Source organism: Hermetia illucens, chromosome 1 (genome assembly GCF_905115235.1).
Source record: "Hermetia illucens chromosome 1, iHerIll2.2.curated.20191125, whole genome shotgun sequence".
Lineage (NCBI taxonomy): Eukaryota > Metazoa > Arthropoda > Insecta > Diptera > Stratiomyidae > Hermetia > Hermetia illucens.
In genome coordinates this window covers 119,358,830-119,385,700 of record NC_051849.1, presented here as the reverse complement: position 1 = coordinate 119,385,700, position 26,871 = coordinate 119,358,830, and the positions used below count along the sequence as shown (strand labels likewise).

The 26,871-nt window shown below is 43.9% G+C and overlaps 1 protein-coding gene across 1 annotated transcript in view; it reads left to right on the top strand.

Annotated features, from left to right (window-relative positions):
* The window catches only part of LOC119659235 (ragulator complex protein LAMTOR2 homolog), a 28,439-nt gene extending 7,783 nt beyond the window's left edge, over positions 1-20,656 (top strand). The window contains exons 2-3 of the mRNA XM_038067217.1: positions 19,706-19,892; positions 19,944-20,656. Of these exons, the coding sequence (XP_037923145.1) occupies positions 19,706-19,892; positions 19,944-20,066 (310 nt within the window). The 3' untranslated portion in view covers positions 20,067-20,656. The remainder of the gene's footprint in view (positions 1-19,705; positions 19,893-19,943) is intronic.
* The last annotated feature ends 6,215 nt before the right edge of the window (positions 20,657-26,871 follow it).

The window sequence follows — 26,871 nt, the reverse complement described above, 5'->3', positions numbered from 1 at the left end:
TGGGTCGGCTCAACTGCCTCGTAAAAGGTATTCTTCTCCGACTCTGCAGTCTCCTCTGTAGGGAACGTTTATGAGGTTTATATTTCCAAACTTGCCTCACAAACGCAGAGTGCATAGTCTTTCGCTTATATTTTCAAAGCCGATAATAGCAGGTTTCTTTTTTTGGCTAAGGAACCTACTCCGAACACATGGTTTACTGGATGGCCGCTATAATATATGGTGTAGCGGTTCTTCTCCAGGAAACCGGTTCCTGTCCATCACATCTCTTGCAACGCTGTTACATCAGCCCTATATTGGGACAGGGAATCGGCTAGCTGCTCAGCAGCATTTAGTCTGTACAGGGAACGCACGTTTTATAAAAAAATGCGCAAATCGTTAATCCGTTGTCGTTGCCGGGTTCGTCGTTTTAAAATCCATCCTGTCCGAAGCTCCTTCCGTGGCTTCGTAATTTCGTTTTTCCATGTAGGGTTGTCAACCCTACCCAACCCCCAACCTGGAGGACCAGTTGGTACATTTTGTCCTGTTTTTAGGCCTCTTCTCCGTCCGTAGTTTTTCATGAAGAAAGAACTCCCAACGATCACCACGTGGAGGTGAAGATAGGGTTTGGTAGTAGAGTTGTTGGTGTTGGTTCAGCAGGCGTTTAGGTTGTATGCTCCATCGTGGGTATCAATCCATGTTCCGCTCTGGGACCTATACTACCCTTTGACCGTCTCTGTCACACCCGATTTATACGGAAACGGCTAGACCGATTGTCACGAAAATTGGTAAGATCGTGTGGTCTGTTGCTCCTTTTACATGTAGTAAGTGGCGCTATTTCGTGTTTAGGTTATTATTAAAAAAGTTATAGAAGGTGAAACTTTTACATTTTGTGTGAATTTCGTGCATTTTAAAACTTGTGTGACGTCGTCAAAACATATCAATTCATCAATACCACAACAAAGTGAGCTCACGTGAATGGAAGGTCGCAGGGAAACATTTCGTTTTAGTTTCTTAATCATTGAATATAGTATTCAGCAATAGGCAATTTTTGTTTGTTTAGGGTGTACATAATATCTACGTCTGTAATATGTATGTATATCTTGTAGTTAGTATGACGAAATATGTTAGATTTGTAGCTATAAACGAAATCCATATATCCGTATTACGGATGGAAAAATTTGCCTAGAAGTTTATCATATAAGATTAACACAAAATTTGTATACCCAAACCACGAATTTCCGGTTCAACATTAGTGTTTTGTGCCAGGGATTTTTAAAGATGGGTCGCTTGCCAGTTATCCTAAAGTAAATGTATTCATTGCCACTTTCGCCTTATCAGCACGTCTGCGGCTATTCTCGTCTTTAGCTTGACTTTACATCTTTTCGTCATTAGCATAGTCAAGGTGTTTACGAGTCATAGTTTTTGAAATTTTGCTCGAAGTAAACGGAAATCGTATAAAGTAGAAATTTAAACTCCACACACAGCTCTGGAGTAGATATCAGGTTGCTCTTTCTCTCGATCAAGCTTTCGCAATGTTTTTTGATCCGTTTCAGGATTACTTTAGTTACAGTTAGCGCATTTCATTTCCGCCATGCTCTTAACATAGTATGCTGGTCCCAAGCCCAAGTAAAGGAGGAGGGTTTGAGGCAACGTACTCTGTACTATCCTCAATAAATCCTACCTCATCTCTCTTGGTGACAGGTTCCGCGACAGGCCGAAAAAAGCAAATTCATACAATGTCGTTAAAAACATGATGATCGGATTGAATCACAAGCCTCGGAAAAATGCTAGGGCGTCCACCTCAGTCGACGTGGCAGTTTAGCTGACTCTTCTAGTGCCAGTAATTGTGTAATGCAGATACGCGCGTTGAAATCAAAACACACTCAAGCAAGGCAAAGGTTTCTCTGTATTTCGGGCGATTGTAATTAAATTTACCTTCGAGCTTACTCTTTATAATATATCTTTGAAATACAAATTTTACTTTAAGATGATATGTTTGGTTACAAGACAACTGTACAAATGAAAATGAAACGTAAAATGAATGTGACCGACTTAGTCAGCGGTTGGCAACTTAATCATCAAAACGTTAGAGGCAGAAGAAGAAGTCTCCTTTCATCTGTTTCTTTTCTGCCCCCAACTCATGGCACACTTTTTTCGCCGGTCCCCCACTCCCGTGGCGTGTTCCGCAAAGTGGACAGATCCGCGCCATCTATTCGTTCGCATTCGCAACATTCGAAATAAATTTCGAATGCCGCGAATCCTGCCGCGCCACATCACTCCGCCCCCAGATGAAACCTAGGGGTTTCGGCGACTGATCCCGGAACTTCGTTCGCCGTCAATCCACAAAACGGACACGACGCCGTTTCGGGGCGGACACGGGTTTCAGCCTGGACAGAGAGACCGCCTTTTTGTGACCATCGATCTCGAGCTGGAAGAAATGCTCTCCCCTCTCGAGAACGCGGTACGGGCCCTCATATGGAGGCTGCAGCGGCTTCCGGACGGCATCCGTCCTGATCAGCACGTGGTTGCATGTGTCCAGTTCCTTGGGCGAACAAGCAGGTATGGACGAGTGTCGAGTCGGTGGTGGCGCTTTGATGCGTCGGAGATTGTCCCTCAGCAGACGCACCAACCCCGACTCCGTGAGACCCGATCTCTTGTCGAAGACCGGATCGCTTGGGAGTCTTGGGTTCTCCCCGTATATCAGCTCCGCGGGGCTGGCAGCAAATTCCTCTCGGCGGGTTGTACGAAGGCCGAGTAGGACGAGAGGCAAGACTTGAGTCCAGGACGGGTCGTCGCGTGCCATAATGACGGCTTTCAGCGTCCGGTGCCAACGTTCTAGCATCCCATTGGACTGCGGGTGGTATGCAGTAGTCCGCTGGCGTTTAAAACCCAGGAGTTTGCCTAACTCGGAGAAAAGGGTGGACTCAAATTGCATTCCCTGGTCAGTGATGATCACTGCAGGGACGCCAAAGCGAGGTATCCACTCTCGGCAGAGGGCTTCGGCACAAGATTGCGCCGTAATGTCCTTCAGAGGTATTGCCTCAGGCCTGTGGCGCGGCATTCGAAATTTATTTCGAATGTTGCGAATGCGAACGAATAGATGGCGCGGATCTGTCCACTTTGCGGAACACGCCACGGGAGTGGGGGACCGGCGAAAAAAGTGTGCCATGAGTTGGGGGCAGAAAAGAAACAGATGAAAGGAGACTTCTTCTTCTGCCTCTAACGTTTTGATGATTAAGTTGCCAACCGCTGACTAAGTCGGTCACATTCATTTTACGTTTCATTTTCATTTGTACAGTTGTCTTGTAACCAAACATATCATCTTAAAGTAAAATTTGTATTTCAAAGATATATTATAAAGAGTAAGCTAGAAGGTAAATTTAATTACAATCGCCCGAAATACAGAGAAACCTTTGCCTTGTTTGAGTGTGTTTTGATTTCAACGCGCGTATCTGCATTGCACAATTACTGGCACTAGAAGAGCTTTCTTCCAGCTCGAGATCGGTGGTCACAAAAAGGCGGTCTCTCTGTCCAGGCTGAAACCCGTGTCCGCCCCGAAACGGCGTCGTGTCCGTTTTGTGGATTGACGGCGAACGAAGTTCCGGGATCAGTCGCCGAAACCCCTAGGTTTCATCTGGGGGCGGAGTGATGTGGCGCGGCAAGATTCGCGGCATTTGAAATTTATTTCGAATGTTGCGAATGCGAACGAATAGATGGCGCGGATCTGTCCACTTTGCGGAACACGCCACGGGAGTGGGGGACCGGCGAAAAAAGTGTGCCATGAGTTGGGGGCAGAAAAGAAACAGATGAAAGGAGACTTCTTCTTCTGCCTCTAACGTTTTGATGATTAAGTTGCCAACCGCTGACTAAATCGGTCACATTCATTTTACGTTTCATTTTCATTTGTACAGTTGTCTTGTAACCAAACATATCATCTTAAAGTAAAATTTGTATTTCAAAGATATATTATAAAGAGTAAGCTAGAAGGTAAATTTAATTACAATCGCCCGAAATACAGAGAAACCTTTGCCTTGTTTGAGTGTGTTTTGATTTCAACGCGCGTATCTGCATTGCACAATTATTGGAACTAGAAGAGCCAGCAAAAGGCCACCGCGTGAACCTGTCGATGATTGTGAGGCAATACTTGTAACCGTGCGAGTCTCGCAAAGGCCCTATTATGTCGAGGTGTATGGTGTGGAAACGCTTGGTAGTGCGGGGGAATGAGCCCACTTCTTTCCTTACATCCCTGGAGACTTTACACTTCTGGCATGCGATGCACTCTCTGGCCCAGGAATTGATATCCTTATTCATGGAGGGCCAGAAGTATTTTCCGGTGACTAAACGGTTTGTTGTCCTGATGCCGGGATGCGCCAAGTCGTGAACTGCATGGAACACTTCCTTGCGAAATGTGGCCGGAATGTATGGCCGAGGTCCCTTTTCCGAGTCTTCGCAGCAGAGCGAGAGGTTTGAGCCGAAGATGGGCAACTCCCGAAATTTGTTTTTGGGGTTGGACTTGAGGCTCTGAAGTGCTGCGTCATCCACCTGCGCCTTGGCAATAGCCGAGAAATCGAGTGAGGCGGGGATGTTAACTTCGGAGACACGAGACAAAGCGTCAGCAACTATGTTGTCCTTGCCGGACACGTGCTGGATGTCTGACGTAAACTGGCTTATAAAGCTCAGATGACGAAGCTGACGAGGGGACGCTTTGTCGGGCTTCTGTTTCAAAGCATACGTGAGAGGCTTATGGTCCGTGAACACTGTGAACGGCCTGCCTTCTAGGGAGAAACGGAAGTATTTAATGGACAGGTATGCGGCGAGCAGTTCGCGATCGTAGGTGCTGTAGTTCCGTTGAGCGGGATTCAACTGCTTCGAGAAGAAGCTCAACGGCTGCCAAACTTGGTCCACCTTTTGGTGAAGGGCAGCACCTACTGCGATGTCAGATGCATCAACAAAAACGGCTAGGGGTGCATCTTGCAGAGGGAATGCCAAGAGTGTAGCGTCGGCCAATTGTTGACGGGATTTGTCAAACGCGCGGATAGCCTCTTCAGACCACACGATCTCTCGTGTGTCCTTAGTTTTGGGGCCAGACAAGTACGCGTTCAAAATGGACTGGTGATGGGTGGCCTTGGGCAGGAAACGACGGTAGAAGTTCAGCATGCCCAAGAACCTCCTCAACTCCCTCACTGTCTTTGGACGCGGGAAGCTTGTTATCGCTTGCACCTTGTCTGGGTCGGGCTGTATTCCTTCAGGGGAAATGAAATGGCCGAGGAATCTCACTTGTTTTTGGAGAAATTTGCATTTCTCAACGTTTAGGACTAAACCGGCCTCAAGGAGACGTTGAAAAATGCACTCGAGATGGGCTAAGTGCTCAGACTCAGTGGAAGAAGCGACCAAAACATCATCCAAATATACGAAACAGAACTCGAGGTTTCGCAGGACCGAGTGAATGAACCTTTGAAAGGTTTGCGCCGCATTGCACAATCCGAAAGTCATCCGGGTGAACTCGAATAGTCCAAAGGGTGTGCATATTGCCGTCTTTGGAATGTTTTCAGGAGCTACTGGAATTTGGTGATAAGCCTTGGTTAAGTCCAAGGTCGAAAAGATGCGGCAATTCGCGAGGTGATGCGCAAAGTCGTGGATGAGTGGAATTGGATATCGGTCAAGAACAGTCTGTGCATTTAGCCTTCTATAATCCCCACATGGGCGCCATTCGCCGTTTGGCTTAGGGACCATATGCAGTGGGGAAGACCAACAGCTGTTTGAGGGCCTGCAGATACCCTGTTGAACGAGTTGTTCAAACTCTTTCCGTGCAATAGCCAGTTTCTGAGATGGTAGAGGACGCACCTTTGAGAAAATCGGGGAACCAGTAGTATTTATGTGGTGCTGCACATCGTGCTTTACTGGTTTCGAGAGACTACACTCGGTAGTTATCTGGCTGAACTTTTGGAGGAGTGTCCGAACACGAGAGTCGGAGATGTCTTCCAAAAGAACGGAAAGGTTATTGTCAGCGTGAGATACCATTTGGCCCGACGAATTTAGTTTGGTTGTGGGTTCTATAAGGGACTTATTTTGCAAGTCCACCAGCAACCCATAGTGACACAAGAAGTCTGCGCCTAATATGGGGAAGCTGACATCCGCCAGGATGAAACGCCACGGAAACGTCCTACGCAAGCCAAGACTCACGTCCACTTGCCTGTACCCGTAAGTATTGATGCGGGAGGAATTTGCTGCCGCCAGTTTGAGGGGTTGTGGAAATAGTTGATGATGCTGGGGTACGGAAAGAACCGAAACCTCCGCACCCGTGTCGACGAGGTAGTTGCGCCTGCTGAGGGGGTCGAAAATAGTTAGGCGACGTGGCGCTGCGTTCTGGGTGGCCGTCGCCAAGACCCCCCGCGGACCTAGTTTTTTGCGGTAGGAGCGAATTTGCAAGGTAGCGTACATCTTGTCGCTTTATCTCCGAACTTACGATGATACCAGCAAATACCTTGGTCCGCAGGCTGTCTTGACGACCTGCTACCCGAACGCCCTTTTCGTGTGGCAGATCGTGAGCGAGCTCGCGACCTGGCACTCGAACGCTGAGCGTCCAACGTCGCCCGCATCTCGGCCACGCTGGCAGTTAAGGCCGCGATCTCGCGCCGTAAGTCGCTGACCTCATCCGACGGCGGTTGCACGGCCGCAATGGTTGGGCGAACGTACACCTCCTGTACCTGGTCGGCCGTCGCTGCCAGTTCCTCCAAGGAACCGGAGACGCAGGCTAGGATCGCCTGGGTGCCCTCCGGGAGCCGGCGCAGCCAGAGCGACTTAATCAGATCGTCGCCGATCTTGCTCCCACCCAATTGCCTCATTTCACGAAGCAATTGGCTGGGAGTTCGATCACCCAACGTTAAACCCGCCAGCAAGTGATCTAACTTTGCCGACTCGCTTGCCGACAGGCGCCTGATCAACTCGCTCTTGAGCTGAGAGTACGATGCCGACTTCACTACGTCGGACACCAGAAGTATGGACTCTTCGTCCAGGCCGACCACCGCGTGGTTGAAACGGGTCGCGTCCGATGTGATGCCGGACATTTGGAACTGTGCTTCCAAATGCACGAACCACAGCTCGGGGTTCCGCCGCCAAAACGGAGGAACGCGTACGGCGAGGGCGGTCACCTGTGGGTCCGATGGGCCTGCCGCGTCTTTATTGGCAAACGACATTTTTCTTACCGAGAAGTACGAGATTGAGATGCAAACGCGGTGAGTTTATACTGAAACGCGGTGAACTTTACACCGACACGGCAGGCGGCTCCCACAAATGCACGCTCGAAACGAGAAAAACAACAACCGAAGTGGACGCTCTCCAGCGCAGACCAAAAACACCAAGGAAATGAAGAACCCGCGATGCGAAAGACTTCAATGCCGTCTCTTGCGGCGATTTTACTTTTATTATACTATATGTAAACAAAATAACTCGAAGAGAGAGAAAAAAAAAAAATGATAATGCAAATAATGACAATAAATACTTAAACTTGAAATTTCCCTCTAAACGTGCGATGGATTCTTGACGGCGGCTCCGGTTACCTGCGGCGACGTCGTCAAAGTGAGCTGGTTGTCGTTGTGATTGCTGATGTTGCGACTGCTGCTGCCGTTGTTGTAAATTCTGTTGGAATTGCTGCTGAGTCGGTTGCTGTTGTGAGTTCTGCTGGTGCTGTTGCTGCAACTGCCACTGTTCAATTCGTTGCTGTAGATTTTACCACTGCTGTGCCGGGTTTTGTTGTTACTGTTGCAAATGACGTTGAATTGCTTGCTACTTTGGCGTTAGCTTTTCTTCGCTCGGCTCTAAATGGGCGCGTTGGTTGCCGTGTTTCCTCTCGGGGTCACCACTTTAGCTGACTCTTCTAGTGCCAGTAATTGTGTAATGCAGATACGCGCGTTGAAATCAAAACACACTCAAACAAGGCAAAGGTTTCTCTGTATTTCGGGCGATTGTAATTAAATTTACCTTCGAGCTTACTCTTTATAATATATCTTTGAAATACAAATTTTACTTTAAGATGATATGTTTGGTTACAAGACAACTGTACAAATGAAAATGAAACGTAAAATGAATGTGACCGACTTAGTCAGCGGTTGGCAACTTAATCATCAAAACGTTAGAGGCAGAAGAAGAAGTCTCCTTTCATCTGTTTCTTTTCTGCCCTCAACTCATGGCACACTTTTTTCGCCGGTCCCCCACTCCCGTGGCGTGTTCCGCAAAGTGGACAGATCCGCGCCATCTATTCGTTCGCATTCGCAACATTCGAAATAAATTTCGAATGCCGCGAATCCTGCCGCGCCATAGCAGGACGGGCCCCGGTCCTGTCCAGAAATGGGCATGGGTTCTTGACGCATGGACGACGTAAGGGCGTAAGCAAGTCAATCCGAACAAAACAAATACGTGTCTGCACGCTAAATGTTGGTACCCTAACGGGAAAGACCGAGGAACTCACAAAAGCCCTTCGGAAAAGGCGCATTGATATCTGCGCTCCGCAAGAAACCCGATGGTCTGGTGCCAAAAGCTGCGACTTTGAACGTGAACGCGGTAAAAATGGCTATAAACTTCTCTATTTTGGTAACCCACACACTCAATATGGTGTTGGCATTGCCATCCCAGAGGGTTTCCGTGATGCCATTAAAAAAGTCGAACGATATGATGATCGGCTGATGAAGCTCACCATTATATCAGCTGATCGCACTATTCACTTCTTCACCGCGTACGCACCACAGACAGGTCGACCTAATGCCAAGAAAGATGCCTTGAGGCAATGTCTCGATGAAAAGACTTGTCACGTGCCTGACGAAAAGGCAGACGGCGCAATGAGGGGGCCGAGCGTGTAATCGATTTTGCGAACACCACTTATGAATACATGGTTCATTAAACGATTGTCTCATCTTTCTACATTTTGTAGTGGGAACAGGAAAACGCAAATCGACTATATTCTCATAAGACGCCAACATTTTACCACTGTCACTGATTGCAAGGTCATTCCCTATGAGACCATCGTTCCTCAACATCGGCCGTTGATTTCTGTCCTACGAATTAAGCCACCAATAAAACAGCGTGAGGGACGCACTGGCCCGCGGCTCATTAAATGGTAACGATTTGGTGAGAAGAAAGCGATACGATTACCGAGCATTACGAAGGTGGAAGAATCTTGTAACCAAATGAAAGACACGATCCACAAAGCGGCCTCTGTAACTCCCGGGGTCACCAAGCCGGGTAAACGGTACATCAACTGATATACTTGCCTTTGGAATGATGATATTGAAATGAAGGTTCGTGAAAAGAAATGCCTCTACCACAAATTTCTCGACGATAAAACACCGGCCAATTGGCAAATTTATAAGAATGCCAACCGGGAAGCAAAGAAAGCAGTTCCTGTCACCCGAGCGAACCATCATAAAAATCTTTACGATAAACTGGACACTCGGGATGGCGAGAGAGATCTGTATCGACTTGCTAAAAACCGTAATGAAGGTACACAGGATATCGAACACTTCTGTTACGTTAATGACAAGAACGGTATTTTGCTTGCCGACCGTCGACCCGCAACGGATAGATGGTGAGAATACTTCGAGCAGATCTCAACTGAAGAATTTGCTCATCCTCCACTTCCACAATCATTGACGACATTTGGACCAGTTCCACCTGTCAGCGCAACTTGGTGCTCAGAGGTGGCGGTGAGGAATACGGGGCGGCAACCCTGTCGGCCAAACCAAAACCAAGTGGTCGAGGAGAATCTCCATAGTGGTGGCACCGGGAGATGCTGTACTCACTTTGGCTTGTCGGCCGTGATGCAGTAGGCGAATGCTCCAAATGTCTAATCAGGGGGATCAGGCCCGAGTCTGCACGGGGACTCATCTGAAGTAGTAATTGGCCCCCGGCATCTACATCTGAAACGTAGATAAGGTGCCACATTTCCCAAGTAAATTTGCAGCATTGTAAAGCGGCAACTGCACTTATCAGTCGTCGGATCAATAGCTGCAGGACATTTATATACCTCATACAAGAACCGTGGGTTGTTGGTGGGGCAGTCAGGGGCCTAAACTTCCAACATGCTGATCTGTTGTATGCCAATGGAAGTGATCGACCCCGCACCTGCATGGTAATCTCCAAAGACTTCCAGGGAAACCTGGTTAACGACCTATGTGATGGCGACACCACATCGGCTAAGCTAGCCATAAAAAGTCAACAGGGAGATAAAGAGATACTATGGTGCTCTGCATATTTCCCCTACGACGCAAAAGACGTTCCGAGTGAAACATTCATCAGAGCTATCCAATATGCCAAAAGTAGAGGCATGGGGGTAATAGCAGGATGTGATGTTAACGCTCACCACATATGCTGGGGAAGTTCGAACATCAATGCAAGAGGAGGAGACTACTGGAGTATCTAGTAGGAACCGATTTGCAGATCCTAAATGTGGGTAATGAACCCACTTTCTTCAACGTGGTCAGGCGAGAGGTCATCGGAGAGTGGAGAGTATCAAACGATATCACACTCTCAGATCACAGACACATTGATTTCGTTATGGGCATGGATCCACCTCCACCCACTCCATTTCGGAATCCGAGGAAGACAGATTGGGTAATGTATCAAACAGAATTGAGCGCCCGAGTCACCATCCCTGGGAAGCGCATCAAATCCATTACTGGAATTGAGAAGACAACCCAGATTATCACAACTAGCATGAGAGAAGCTTTCGAAGAAAGCTGTCCACTCAAGATGCCAAAGAAGGGTAAAACACCATGGTGGAACTCGGATTTGGCAAAACAGAGGAGAACGACAAGGATGCTCCTTAATCGTGCTCTGAAGGGTGAATCAAGCACTAGCTGGAATCGCTATAAAGAGGCACACAAGGCTCTAAAAAAGAGCATAAGATCGGCTAAACGATCATCTTCGAGATGCTTTTGCGAAGAGACTAACTCTCTTGAGGCAACCTCGAAGCTGAAGCGGATTCTGGTCAAAGAACGTAGCCAGAAACTGGGTTATTTACGTTTACAGAATGGGAAGTACACAGAAAGCGATGAAGAAACTGCAAATCATTTGCTTGAAGTACACTTCCCAGGCAGCATCCAAAAATTTGCGGACACAGTATGTGACCGCTTGAATGCAACTCTGCATGTAATCCACGGCTGGTGCCTCCGCAATGGACTCACGATGAACGCTAGGAAGACTGGACTAGTTATGTTCACTAGGAACGTCAGGTAGGGCAGCTATACGCTACCCACCTTAGCAGGGGCGGAAATCCAGCTGACACAAACAGTCAAGTATTATACTTAGGAGTACATTTCGACTCCAAGTTAACGTGGAAGCATCATATCCAGGAACAATATCAGAAATCCTGCAGATTGCTCTGGTGCTGTAGGAATGCGATAGGTAAGACCTGGGGACTTTCATCTAAACTGATATATTGGATGTATACATCCATAATAAAACCCATTTTGATGTATGCATGCATCGTCTGGTGGTCAAGACTGAACTTTGCTAACAGCAGGAAGCTGCTAACGCAGATTCAGAGACTTGGTTGTCTAAGTACTACTGGAGCAATGAGTACTACGCCGACTGCGGCCCTTGAAGCTATCCTAAATTTACCCCCCATTCACTTGGAGGTGAAACGGAAAGCGGTCAACGACGCATATATAAGCTCGATACCATTGGGGCGTGGAAAGGCGGCCAATCCAACGGGCATGCGTCTATCTGGAAATTCCTTGAAAAACATCCGGTAGCCCTGATGCCGACCGATCATATGGTTTCCAGATTCGTCTTTGAAAAGACATACACTGTCGTAATCACCAAAAGAGAAGAATGGTCGACAAGTGGCCATGAGTCTTTTCAGATTACAGACCTAATAATCTTCACCGACGGGTCAGTCACGGAGGATGGATCGGGTGCAGGTGTGTTCTCGGAGAATCCGATTATAGAACTGGCCCGACCCCTCGGAAAAATGACGACCATATTCCAGGCGGAGATATATGCCATTTCATTGGCAGCAGAAGAATATCTGCGACAAAAATGGAGCTCTTGGAATCCGACCATCTACTGTTAAGTCTACTCTGAAGGCTGAAATTGCAAGGATTTGGACACTTGCCGCCAAGCGAAAATCCTTGTGAAGGAGCCTAGGGCCACTAGGGCGGCATTTTTGTTGTCCCTTAAGAAGTGGGACATGAAAATCCTAGTAGGGCTTTTGGCGGGACACTACCCCTTAAACTATCATATGGAGAAGATTGGGGTAGTGGTTTCGGCTGTGTGCAGCCAATGTGAGGAGGAGGAGGAGACTGCCCTGCACTTTTTATGCAGCTGCCCGGCATCCTCAGATCTCAGACGAAGACACCTTGGCAAGGTTTTTTTCAATGAAGAATCTGCACACTCTCTGCCTCTTGAGAGTGTTCTCAGATTCGCTAAAGCCTGCGAACACCGTAGGCGGGAAGCCATTGATTAGGCAACTTACGGGGATAGTACAATGGGCCTAATAATGGCCTGAGTGCTCGGAGCTGCGGCTCCCCCCAGTTAACTAAACTATACTAAGTAATTGGCCACGAAACCTTACCAGGGGTATACTGGTACCATGGGAGCCGGGATACCTCCTGGACGCTCATACTTCGGGTGAACTCCCGTTGTATATGAGTACAGCTCGGTTATTTGCGGTAGGCGACCTAGTGGGAGTTTCATGGGGGCTCTGGTTATGCTCAAGCGAGAAGGGACTTTCGGGCCTCGGCGTGGTGTTGCGTTTCAACACGGGTGCCGTACTCCTTAGTTTGGTGGAGATTTAGGTATGCCTTGCATCCACCAGTATGAATGCTAAGCCATGCATTTGGTATAGACTGGTACCGTTGTTGCTTGTCTCAGCGGGGCTCTGATTGTGGTCACAAAATCAATCCGTGTCTTAAGAAGACCGTGGGATTAAGTCGCAAGACAGATGCTCACGTTAAACCCTCAAGGACTTAATTGTCAGCGCAACTGAAGTCGAGGAGGCAATAAAACGAGTGAATTCAGGAAAAGCCACAGGACCTGACGATATCGCATCTGAGCTTTGGAAAGCGAAGAACTGGGACCCAACACTGTGGCTCAGTGAATTCTTTAATCGGGTTATTCAGGAAGAAAGTACAAGGCAAGAAAGTACTACTATGGAAAAAGAAAGGTAGTCCAGCAGAATGTTCAAATTACCGTCCGATCCGGTTACTTTCCCATACCATGAAGATTTTTGAACACATTCTTGACAACCGTATTCTCGAAATCGTTGAAATAACCGTGAATCAAACCGGATTTGTCAGAAACTGGAGACGCAATACACGCTGCGCGGTTACTCATGGGGAAACACCGTGAGAAGCATCGCCCTCTTTACATTGCATTTCTGGATCTAGAGAAAGCATTTGACCGTGTACCACACGAACTCATCTGGTATGCTTTACGACAACATTTCGTGCCAGAAGAACTCGTGCGCTGGGTTCAATTGCTCTACCACGATCCGAAAAGTAAAGTTCGAAGTATGGCGGGTGTATCAAAACCGCTTCGTGTCTCTGTTGGTGTTCATCAAGGAAGCGCCCTCTCACCACTCCTCTTTATTCTTGTTATGGACACCGTCACACGGGATATGCAACGTCCAGCCTCCTACACACTGCTTTATGCAGAGGATGTTTTCATCTGATAGCAAAAATGATCTCGAGCAACTTGTCCAAAAATGGAATGATCGCCTCATGCAACACGGTCTCAGATTAAATCTAAACAAAACTGAATTTTTGACGACTGATCCCCATGAAACAGACACAATCACTGTCAGCGGCAGTGATCTACCCAAAATGGAGCGATTTAAATACCACGCAACCTGGATGAAGTGGCGTTCCACAACTGGTGTTCTTTGTGATCGACGTATCAACGAACGTCTTAAATATAAAATTTGCCGCAACGTCGTCCATCCTGTCGCTCTCTATGGTTCTAAGTGTTAGCCAACTATAAAAATCAATGAACGACATCTTGCGGTAATGGAGACGAAGATGGTACGTTGGCCTAGTGTCTTTATATGGATATGTTAATTAAGCTCTAGGCTATACCCCAATATTGCCTAATTCAGAGAGATATATTTGTACATTGAATAAGCCGTATTCAACATACCTAATTTATATGTACATATGTATATTTTTAAGCACGAAGTAAATCGGAAATATGTGTTCGATCAATTTATTTACATGCATATATAAGTACAGTATTTGGTAAGATGCAATGTTTGGTTGTTTACGGTGAGCATAATATCTGCGTTTGTGAAATCTTTGAAAGTTTAAAAAAAAATGAAAGAATTTTTTGGAATGGAAAAATATGAATGTGTAAGATGAACACAAAACCTTTATGCCCGGAGCGCCAGCTTCCGTTATTCCGACTTCTTATAGTATGATTCGCCTTTAGCCTCAAAATGGGCCTCAGTTTTGGGGGTTATCTATTGATCGACGCTAAATTTCATTCCAGCGAGGATTCGCTTGAGGTCTGAGAATAGGAAGAAGTCGTTGACGCTGGGGACAGAAGAATAAGGTGGATGCAGAACAATTTGAGCCCAATTCATGCAATTTTGCCATCGTTTTCATTAATTTGTGACAGGATGCATTATTTTGACGAAACAGCGCTTTCTTTTTCTTCAAACGAGATCATTTTTCCGCTTATTCATCCTTCTATCGCTCCAATAATGCTATGCAATAGTAGCTGTTGATGGTTTTTCCCTTCTCAAGTTAGTCGATGAATATTATATCATGCGCATCAAAATATTGTTTCCATAGCGTTGCCAGCGGACTGTTGCGTCTTTGCACGCTTTGGAGTCGATTCATCACGTGCAGTGTCTTTGGGACGTCCACTGTGTACATCGTCCTCGTTGCTCATTTCGCCCTGTTTAAACTTAACAAACCGCTTCTCAACGGTTATTTTCCTGGTGCAAAGTCCGAATTATGTTTATCAAGCCAAGCGTTAGCTTCAACATTATTTTTTTTTTTCGCCAGAAAGCAATGCTTTATCAACACGAAATTCTTTTTTATCCATTTTCTTCAAACTAACAAAAGTCGGATATCAGTCGACTCAGCTGTGAACGAGTACCTGAGTCAAATCAGGGTTAGAATCTCGGGCGAGCGCAATGTTGACCACATTGCCTCCTACAGTATACTGTAGTGTACCGTTTCGGTCTTGAATGAAGTGCTCTAACACACTTCAAGGTCCTGATCCAATACGGATTGTTGCGCCAACGATTATTATTATTATTAACAAAAGTTCCTTCACTTAAAATGTTCCATCTCACAAAGTAATAATCCGACAGCTGCCAAATTTGTACACCTGTCTTTCGGAGATTAGGGTTAACTGAAAACCATATGGATTTAAAAATAAATACTAGTGCCGACATCTGTGTGTTAGCATATGAACTTTCCAGCCCATCTGGTAATTACCATTTTCCACTAAGATAGATCCTGCTTCAATCTTCAAAACGAATTCACGCGCCCAAATTGAGAATGACGCAAACTGTCATCTGCGTCGTCATCGCAAAAGTATCGATTTTCCAAACTTTTCTACGTACGACATTGCGACATTGATGGTGTGATGAATGGCTGACCTTACACGAGAATTTCATCAGTCTGCCATGAATCTTTCCATCAAAAATATAATGATGAAATGGCTGATTGATTAACATATTTAGTACAAGCAAGACGACAAAAAATTTCTTTTGTTGCATGTATGTATGTATGGCCCGTGTGAAGGCCTTTTTTTTGCCTTTTTATGAAAAATTATTTTGGAGCACTGGATAAAGATAGAAACGTGATTTTTTCCCCATATGTTTACTGATATCTGTAGTATATGTGATAAATTTTTCAGCTTGATATCGTGGCTAGTTTTCGGAATACGTGTCAATATATGCACCCATCTCCAAAAAAGGTGTTTTTCTGCTGCCACGCTGGAAGGCGCTGTGTTCATCTGAGGAAAAAAAAATGGACGGCATTTTAATGTGGACAGTATTCCACGGTGAATGAATTAAGAGCGAAAGTCCAGATCAATGCATTTAACGACTCATTGTTATTCTGGGTCTCTGCTCCTAAACATCTGTTCAAGAGATCATCTCGTGACAAATCTTCGTAGATTGGTTTGATGACTGTTTGAGCTTTTTCAGTAAAAGATGCCTTCTCGTAGTGGAAACTATCCAGTTCTCCTTTAGCTTCTGCTTTGCGCCATTTGCACCAACTGTCCTCGCCTGTTGCCGCGTTCCCATTCTTTTCTCGACATGTTCTACGCATTCCTTTTTTACTACTACCTATATTTTATTATTTGCAGAAATACCAGAGAAAACTACAGCAAAATCTACTATACAATATACAAAACTTGTCGCAATTGGAACATCCATGTTCATGTTTGCTAAAAGTTTCTTTGCTGATGTTGATGCGAAGTCCTTTTTCTTCTCTGATAAGTGTCGATTCCCATGAAATACTCGTTTTTTAGTGCGAGCATGACGTTGAACGTTAAAGCGATCTCTCTTCGTACGATCCATTTAAAAAAATCACTGAACACACAAACAGCACAATACTTACAACAAAATATAACTGAGTATAGCTTGAAAGCCTTTCAACGCTCACTCTAGACTGGATTATCCTTTTTATTCCAAACAGCAAATAAGTTTAGACAATTGATTGATTTTCCATCTTTTTATATTTATACCTGTGTTCGAATTTATAAGGCTTAGGTCAAAAACTAACAGGTAAAAAAAGATTCGCTGCTCTTTCTCATCGAGTACTCTAGCCACGGCTGCAGACTCCTTACCTGTTTAACACTGTAATTTATGAACGACTCGGAATATCGGAAAATCCCTTTGCCCACATATTCTCCAGTATATATAGATACAATTCATGCAAAAAAAAACCAACCTGACACACGGGATGACCCCCTTAATCCATTATCTTCAAACTAGCAAAAGTTGCTAGACTGATAATGTTCTATCCCACAAACTAATAGTCCGACAACTGTTAACTAAAAATCAAATGGATACTAGTAGTATCATCTGTGTGTTAACCTGCGAACTTTTCAGCTCAATTGTCATTGATTTCCTTAAAAATAAAATGTCCTAACATAATAACGCATTCTCGGTCAGACCGTAGCAGGGTTCGGATGTACAAAACACCAGTGGGGTCTCCCTTGTATTTTAGTCATCATCGATTGCAGAGTGGAATCTGTGGTAGTGCATAGTAACGGTCGTCGGTACTGGATTTTTGCTGGCTGAATTCGCACTTGATTCCGAAATACCTGTAAATTCCTAAAGCTTTTTTCTTATTAGATTCTTGATTCTTTTGTTTTTTCATTAAATTATCGTTTGACGAATTTCGCTGACTCCTTTGAATGCTGAGGAATTTGTTCCTTAGTGGGAAGTGTGCCTCCTATTTTTTGTTGGTCTCCCTGTGTGCTTAGTGCAGGTAGCTTCAAGTGTGTAAGCTTTATGAAAAGGGGTGTAACAGTACCCCATGATGAGTATATGATAGCTGGAAACAATCCAGCAATATTTGGTGCAGGTGTCGGATCCAGCAGATGGCAAAGATGAAGATTTCAATTTGGCACGGGGCAAACTAATAGTAAGAGAAGCCCCCATTTCGAAATGTGCATGTGTCTCCGGCTCCTCCTTCTCAAAACAAAGTGCCCAAAACGTGTTCCCCCATGAGGCCCCTTTTCAAATGAAAGAGCACCCTGCTTGCTAACAAGATGAATCTCTCAATATCAAGATAACCAATCTGGCTGAAAACATGACTGAGGTAGCGAAGGCTTACATATACAGACAGTATTCGGTTTTAGGGGACCGAATCGAAACAAATCAGGTCAAAAGGGAGCGCACGGATTCATTAGACCTATACACCCACGCAGAAGCCCTCAATTACGGTAAAGATATTCTGAACATCAAACGTGAGAGTGTCGATATTTTTCAAAACGGAGCAAGCTGCTAACGGTTTCAGAACGGATCCTCGTTACAAAGAACGCGGCCTTAACTCCTCCATACCATTTAGTGTGACGTGCCGTTATGGCATCATTAAGGATGTATCACTGAATTGGACGGAGGAGCAGTGCAATGCATACATAAAAGGGAAATCAACCACGCTGCTATCATATTTGAAGCCCGGTACTTTTCAATCGGTATACAATCTACCAATACACAGATGACTTTATCCTCTTTGCTTTGAGCACAGGAGATGATCAGGTGGATATGCTACTACAACAACTCTTTGATCTTTTTGTGAATGAATGAAACACCCTGAAACTCACAGTAAATAGAAATAAGTCTAGCGTCATTGTTTTTAGTAGAAATAATGGAAAACCATTTAAAATTTTGGTACATGAGTCCCTTCTAAAATAGGTATCGGAGATAACATTTCTGGGCAAGGCAATTACGAAATCCCTATCCCTGAAAGATCACATCAATAATACAATCATAAAGATGAAACATGCTTCGAGGATAGTAAACTTCATCATAGGTTTCTCATGGGGAAATTGAGAGAGTCGTAAAACTGTTTAGAGCCACAGTGTGGCTAGGAACAAATTTAATTGGAAAGAGTCTTTCAACTCCCCAAGAGCTCTTTTAAAAGAAGGAAACCAACTCCAGATTGAGGAGTTGATCAGCTTCTTAAAAGAATCAAGATTTAGGACTATGCGTCTATTCTCACGTTTTATTTCATATGTCTTTTACCTAGCCTTTTGTGAGATGAGTGAATATCGCAAGCCACAAGGCATTTCCTATTCCGACGCACCCTTCCTAGTTCATTCAGCCCATACATCCTCTATTTTATCTCCCTGGTTAAGATCTGTGTGATTGAGTAGTGCAAAATAGCACATATTGGTTTCAATTAAAAGAAATCATTAACTCTTCGTCTTATTATCGCAAAAACTAATATAAGCTGACATAATAACAAAACGTGAATTGGCAAATAATACAAAATCTAGAACAAGTAATAGATAACATAACCTAACCACAATCATAAAAACGTTAGCTATGTCTAAACTTGTAACACAAATGTGCTTGTAAGTGTTGGCACAAAACGTGAAACATACTTTGGTTAACTAACCTACAACGAGTCTGACAACACCCCAAAAATCGAGTGACAGCTGGCACACAGGCCAAATGCCTCGCAAACTTTCATTCCCACGTATGATCATCGTGGGCAGCAGCAGAGAACTTAGCTCTCTCTCTTACTCTGCGGGACGTCGTGAGACAATTAAAACCTAGAACAACAACAAGAACACATATTATTTACTTAGCTATAAAATCACTTCGGGCACATCATCGAAACGGAATTTTAATACTACAATGCATAATCTATTTTTAACGATGAGTGTATGATAATGTTTGGAGACGAACGTATGTTTCCAAGTCAGTGATATTTGTTTTTACGTACGAAGTATTCAGATGCGTACACTCAATTTAGATGTCTTACATATATGTACGAATTAGCAATATTTTGTAGTTGAGAAATACATGAAGAAATATTTTAAATTTTTAACTAAGTACGAATGGAAAGATAAGCATCGAAAGCTTCTCACATGCGAGAAACACAAAACCATTCATACCCGAAGCCTCAAACTAACGTAAACGTAAATTTCCACCACTTTGTCCGCATATATACTTACCTACTCTTTATTCAGAAAACCCATAATATATGTATAATGAAGTGCTTCCTATAATTTCATCACAAGATTATTCATTCATTTTTAGATTGCTAAGTCCGGAAGGTGCGTTATTAGCTTATTCTGGGTATGGGGACCGAGACGCTCGCATAACAGCAGCCATAGCCAGTAACGTTTGGTCAGCTTATGAAAAACATGGTCGGAATGCCTTTCGAGAAGATCGTTTAAATCTAATTTTACTCCATTGCGAGAAAGGTCAAGTCATCGTTACCCAGGTAAGAAAGTTTATATATTCATATATATAGAATATAATCGAAATATTTCAGGTCGCTAATATCTTGCTATGTCTCTATGCAAAAGCGAACATTGGACCAGGACTCTTAAAAGAAAAAACATTAGCTCTGTCAAGATACCTCGAAGGCCCTTTGAAGCATATATCATCATCATAAACTCAAACAGTATGAATTGTATACATACAAATATGTCGGGGAAATGATGCAGCCAGTTGAATTGAAGAAACAAATATGGCCCCGTTGGGTTAAATTCATGAATTATAATCTATAAAAATAATTTTACATATACTGTATACACTAATTTTTTTTTCTATTTGATTAATAGGTCAGTGAGTTCTTAAGAACAGACAATGATATCAAAAGCTCATGATAATATCATATTAAGAGCCAATTTTACAATTCAGCGTGCAAAACTGTTGAGATCATTGTGAAACAACCGCTTCTAGAAATATCCTATAGGCATTTATAATATTCGGTAAATTGATATACTCTGTCAAGACACTACCGCTCCGATTTGTTGTCCAATCATTACTTTACCAGTAATTACTGGAGCGGGAATTTCAGGGCAGGATGCTGACGGAAACTTTCTATGTCCAATTGAATGCAGCCCAGAACAGGCAAGTGGGATGAAGCCCAATTTTCAACTTTGGAGGCAGAAAAATACTTGGTATATATCTGAGTGTAATTATGAGGTGTTTCCAGCGATTAATTATTTGAAATAACAAAAAACTTGTTTTTTCTTTTTCGCTAGTGTCTATGACTTTATTTTTGCAAATACCGATATTTCGGAAACTACTTGTTCCCTTCATCAGTGCTAACAAGTCTGCTCCTCAGTAGGCTTATTAGTTATACAGGTAAGAAAAATTAACCAGCTGGTCGCCTACGAAAGCTTATTCATCAGCAAACAGTCGGTAGACACTAGGTTGATTTCGGATCTAGGCAATTGCTATTCACCATTATTTAAAAAACTTTTAAAAAAAAACACTTTCTTTTAGGATAGACAAAAATAAGTCTTTAAAAGGTAATTAAATATTTCTTCATTTACAGGATGTAGATATAAGTCTTTAAAAGCTAATTTAGCCATAATTAGAATAGTATAGATTTAGATTAGTATAAATACAACTAATAAACCTTCTAAGGAGCAGACTTGTAAGCACTGATGAAGGGAACAAGTAGTTCCCGAAATATCGGTATTTGCAGAAATAAAAATATTAACACTAGCGAATAAGAAAAAAGAATTTTTTTATTATTTCATATTGGTATGTATGATAGAGACTGTTCTACACTGCGATCGGCAAACTTTCTCGTTAAAACGGGAACTAACATTAAGGCGAATATGACTTGAATATACAGTGATTACCTCAATGTTACTCGGCCAATTCCTGAAGAAGTTAGGTGGAATGAAACTGTCCCTGCAGTAATCGTACTGGAAGGCGATCGAATGGTTCAGAGGTGGTGAAAGGAAGGCTGGCAGAGGACAGTTTGGTTAAGCAAATTACTGGCCAACCAACGGCAGACCACGACTGATCTGATCATTTTTTTAAGATTTTGTGCAAACTGACTCTGTTGAATGGGTTCAACGCCTGCTTGTGAACGATCATGCATGTAGTGAGGTACATCTTTCTAGATTCACCCCATGCATGGAAAGGGGGGCGTTTTTTCATCAAATGTGGTGGCGCGGGGTTTCAAATGAAAGGTCTCAATTAGCACTTTCTGAAGCCGTAGAGTAGGGCAGTCTTAGTTTGTTGTTGCAAAGTCGGGAGTGATCATTTCTTGCACGGGCCCATTATCAGAAATTAGTCGAAATTATCCGAAAAAAGTCCACTCTAGTGTTCAGGCATCAAAATACCCTCCATATCTACTCAAATTAAGTTAATAATAGTGTATTACAATATTTTCGGGAAAGTAACTGAGAGACCTCCTTTATCGTAATGCAGACTGTAGTGTGAAGCATGACATTCCCAAGTTTGGTCAAAATCGAACCATTACTGACAAAGTAACAGTAGCTAAAAGTTGTTTTTTCTGTGTAAATTTACTGCATCCCAAAACACTAAATAAAAATGTCACACTGAAGTGAATAGGCTACGTACGAATGGAATAGTTCTGCTCTCAAATATACTTAGCAAGATATACACAAAACCATACTTTGAGCATCAAGCTTGAGCTGTTTTGTTTTGATATCATCAGGGTTAGTAAGAGTCTTCTCCTTTCAAATGTAAGAAGTTTAGCCTCGTTATGCTTGGCCTACTACTTTCGGTCTTCCTTTTCTCCTCAATAACTCTCCTACTCTTCCTTCATCTGTTTTCGTGGTGCCCCCTCTTACGTTGCTCCTGGCGCCATCATCCTACTATCGAATTTGATGCTCAGATCATCCAACTCGAACTGCGGTCCTCGGCCAAATCTGTAACATTTAAGGCCAGAAGGCAAATCTAGCGAATGTTAAAGCAGACTGAATTCTGTTCTCACATTTGCGAGTCCCGCCATTCCGTCCAATCATCTCCTTTCATTAAATTCTCTGGCTCCTTTACTGACTGCTCCCAACTATCTTGTGATTTACTCTGTCGCCACTATTCCTTAATCTTTTCTCTCGCCTCTCTCTTCTTTTTTCCCACTAGCGGTGGCAGCCACCGGGTATCTCTTTCCATTCCCGCCCTTGCTCCTTTCCTTGTTGAATACCTCATTGGCAATCCCTAATCTTTTCTTGATCAAAACTGGTCAGTCCATTTCCCTTCCCTTCTCCCTTATTTTCAATAAGAGTCTCGAAGAGAACCATTTTCGCATTAATGTCTCTTGGAAGGATTCGTTAGTAGCTGGTTGTCTGCCCACTTTGTCCATTCCATTGTGTAACAGCAACACGGCTTCGTTAGACGTAGGCCTCCAACCTACTCGACTTCACCACCTTTGTGGCCAAATGTCTAAATTCACGGCAAGAGGTAGTTACTATCTATGCTGACTTTGCTAAAGCCTTCGACACTGTCACTACACAACACACTTTTATCCAAACTCGCCTTTCTTAGCGTTAATATATCACATGTGGCTTGGGTTCTCTTCTCCACCGGCGTTCCACAAAGCGCTGTTCTTCATTAACCGCCTCCCAACCTCCTTACTTGTCTCTGTTTCCTCAATGCAGACGACTTTAAACTCTTTCTTGCTACATCGTTACCTATGTCTCCCTTCAATCAAACCTAGATACTCTGTTCCGGTGGTGCTCTTCTTATGGTTTAGCGCTGATAATCAAAAGTGTAATCAGAGTGAAATTATGCGGTGTTTCCAACGATTAATTAATTGAAATAATAAAAACTTGTTTTTCTTTTTCGTTGGTGTGGGTATTTATTCTTGCAAATACTGATATTTCGGGAACCACTTGTTTCCTTCATCAGTGCAGACAAGTTTAACACTTGTTGTACTGATGAAGGGAACAAGTGGTTCCCGAAATATCGGTATTTGCAAGAATAAATACCCACACCAACGAAAAAGAAATAACAAGTTTTTATTATTTCAATTCAAAAGTGTAATTCTATTTGACACCCGCTCGACATCATTTGCCTTACCGTCTCTTACAATACACGACTTTTCAAGGATTTGTCGATGTTATAACGCACTGCAGCTTTTCCCTTTAAACTTTTCTCCTTTCAAGCACAGGTTAACCCTTAATTGGTATCGTGGGATCTGCTATTTTATAGTGGCCGCGGCCTCGTGACGGGAGCGGGATTTCGCCTTTGCGGGATTAATTTGATCAAATAATGCATTCTATAGTGTGCAATTACCTTAAATTTCGCTTCATATTGCATATTGAATGCATTCAGGCGAATTGATTGTGACAGAGGGGAATGATCTGCCGACTCGTCAACGCTGCTGCGCATGTTGCTGGCAACATGAACTCGAGAAGTTCATTCCAAATGTCCGGACGGATTGAAATCGCTAAATTGCTGTAAAAGCAGATATTTCGGATCGCTAAGGAGCAGTTAGGTCATCATCCTTTGTGAAGTTCAGCCTCTAGGAATTCTTGGGGTGGCACAATAGACAGGAGCAAGTGAGTTTTTCGCAACGGATTCACATCAAACTGGAGGATTGCTTTTGGTTTTCCACGATTTTTCTTTTTCAATCAAGGAAATTTTAGTTAAAGAGATTGTAGCTCGGAAGACTTTTCCATAGTTAATTGTTCAGTGCAGTTTTCTCTGATTTTTGGTGCATTTTATAGCCTGAACATTTTCAAAGTTAGCAACCGAGCGTGGTGAAAAAAATAAAATTTTTGTCTTTGTCGAGTGGAAAATTTGAATCACAAAAAATGCCCTTTACCGTGTTGAGTTTCTTTCTTGCGTCAGTTTCAAATCGAGGGTATGGAGAAATTACTCATGGTTTGGGAAGAGTTTTGTTTTCGGCGTAGAGGAGACGCCATGCTAGTTTCGATTCCAAGGGTTTTTGTTGATTTTCTTTTCGATTTTTGTGAATTGATTTACGATTCTGAAGAAATACTCTCCGCGAAGGATTGTCGGCTGGACTGTATCATTGGCCGGTTGTAGTTAATGTACTTAATATTTAAGCGCCTCAGTAATTTGGGAATCTTATCGCTAGGTCCGGTAATCGAGCTGCTCGCGAGTAGTCCGTGCATGAACAGGATTTCAAGCCAAATTAAGGAATTTTCCTTCCTGTAGTGCGTACAGCTGTCGCGTTTTCCAGCGGTGTTTGTTATTCTTCACCAGAGAATTTACACGAAAACCAACCTTTTAACAACCCTGGCCTTGAATTTGCGTCAATATTGAATCAGTATTTCACTCGTCCATTCTTCCAAGTTTTGTTTCTAGGTATTATACATTTTTACTTTAATTAATTTCCAGTTTTATCTATCTTGGACGATCCTACCTACTTAAATTATAAAGGGGTGCTGGTGGTAGGTCGATGGTAGAATCCGTGTAGAACTCCTCGCAGCATCGAGCATGTATGCAGAATGGTATATTTCTGCATGGTTTGAACCAAACTGAAAGTCCCAGGGAAGCCGTAAGGGATCTAGTTATTATACAATACCTGAAGCTGAGAATATTATGGGAACTACAACCAGTCAACCCACAGACAGCTGCCTGCAAGTGATTCGCCCGCTCTTTGCTGTAAAAATAAGCCCGTAGTGAGTCAACTTGGCTATGATGTTGTGCCGCCACGTCAACCACGCCCCTACCTCCGATGTCATGGAGCAGGTTCATCCGCTCCACGGTAGAGTTTGAATTATGCATTCGGAATTTAGACATAGTAGTCCGTATCTGCCGCTGGACGTTCTCCAGGTCAGTCATCGTCCACAGCAATATTTCGAACGCATAAGCCAGTGAAGGGATAGCGAATACATTCAATGGGCTTATTTTATTCTTCTTCGAGAGATGCGATTTCAGTACCAGCTTTACACGTCGCAGGAATTCGTCGCAAGACAGCGGAACATCCTTCAGATCACCAACTCGAGCATGGGCTCCTTGCATAATTCCTAGGTATTTGTAGAAGGCTGTCTCGGTCATACCTGCAATGTGGAGGTCAGCAATGCTATGTCTGGCATGCAGCTCATGCTGATGTTTCCGGATAGCTTGGATTCGACGCTTTTCTAATCAAAATTCCATCCGAATATCACGACTGAACATGCCTATTATTCGCAACAGACCTCTAAGGATGTCATCTAAGTACATTAAGTGTGTCAGCTCACACTTAGCGCGTTGTTCATACTTTATTGCAAAACCATGCCCTCTAGCATCATTCAGTAGCCATGAAAGGGGGTTGAGTGCCATGCAAAACCGAAGGGAATTCAACGAATCCCCCTGGAAGCTGCCTTTCCGTATATGGATAGGCTCCGATGTATTGGCGCCCTCAGATGAAGACACTAATGATGGACGTTATGAATTTGTAGAGGGTTGGTAAGCAAGTAATCGTTCTTTTTTTTGTCTGCGAGGTCTTGCACCGTGTCCTTTTTATAGATAAGGTAGGTAATCCCCACAGTGTGGAAGGGTGGAAATTCCTCCGGCCGACTATTGACCTGATTTATGCTATGTGCCAACCGACCATGTACACTGGTGAACTTTTTGTACCAGAAGTTCTGCACCCGATCCAGAACTAGGCCCCTCCAGTTCTTCGAGCCGTTTATGGCACAACGAACTTCCTCCTCCGTAACATCTGCAAAATTCATGCCAGGGATAGTGGCCTTCGGTAGTGATCCACTAAACATGCTTAGCATGCTGGGTGGGTAACCCCAAAGTCCATCCCAACACTATTTCGCTTCCGTCAACGTCGTTGAGTGATCTGAAAAAACTCCACTGGTTCCTCGCGTACGTTGCATTCTGGACACGTCTGGAATAACTTTCGCCATAAGGTCGTAGCCGACTGATAGCCGTAACTGCACCACAATACACAAGTGATTGTAGTTGCGGTAGCGACATATTAGCGCACAGCCGAGATGCAATCTCACCATTGATTTGAGATAGAGTTATTGGAATTACTGGAGATGCATAGAGCCTGGGAATACCTGGTCTATGCAAAAAATCCATTTCCGAGAATTCTAAACACGCTCTTGGAATTCGTCCCGAACTTCAGCTGAACGGTGGAGAAGAGTGCTTCAGTGAGTACTGAAACTGTTGCCAGCAGTGCGGCGTAGTGTTGTTAATGCCGCCACCTCTGCCCCATCAACTGTTGGTCACCAGTTTCCACGATGACCTCAAGTCGAACACGGTCTCTGATGATGGCCGGGATTGTGTTGCTGCGAGTTATAAAGCGGCACTGGTCTGCGACTCGCTGCACAGTTACGTGCGCCAATTGCGGGAAATGCTCGACGAAACTGTGGTGCAAGAAGGGGCTTCAAGATGTTGTACACACCGCCGCCGTTATTTGGTAGTAGAAGCTGATGAAGAGGTTCATTTCCTCACTCCACTTCATCTGCTGTCTACGCGTACCTGCTAAAGTAGTCGCCAGATATTGTGGCGAAACAGCTGCC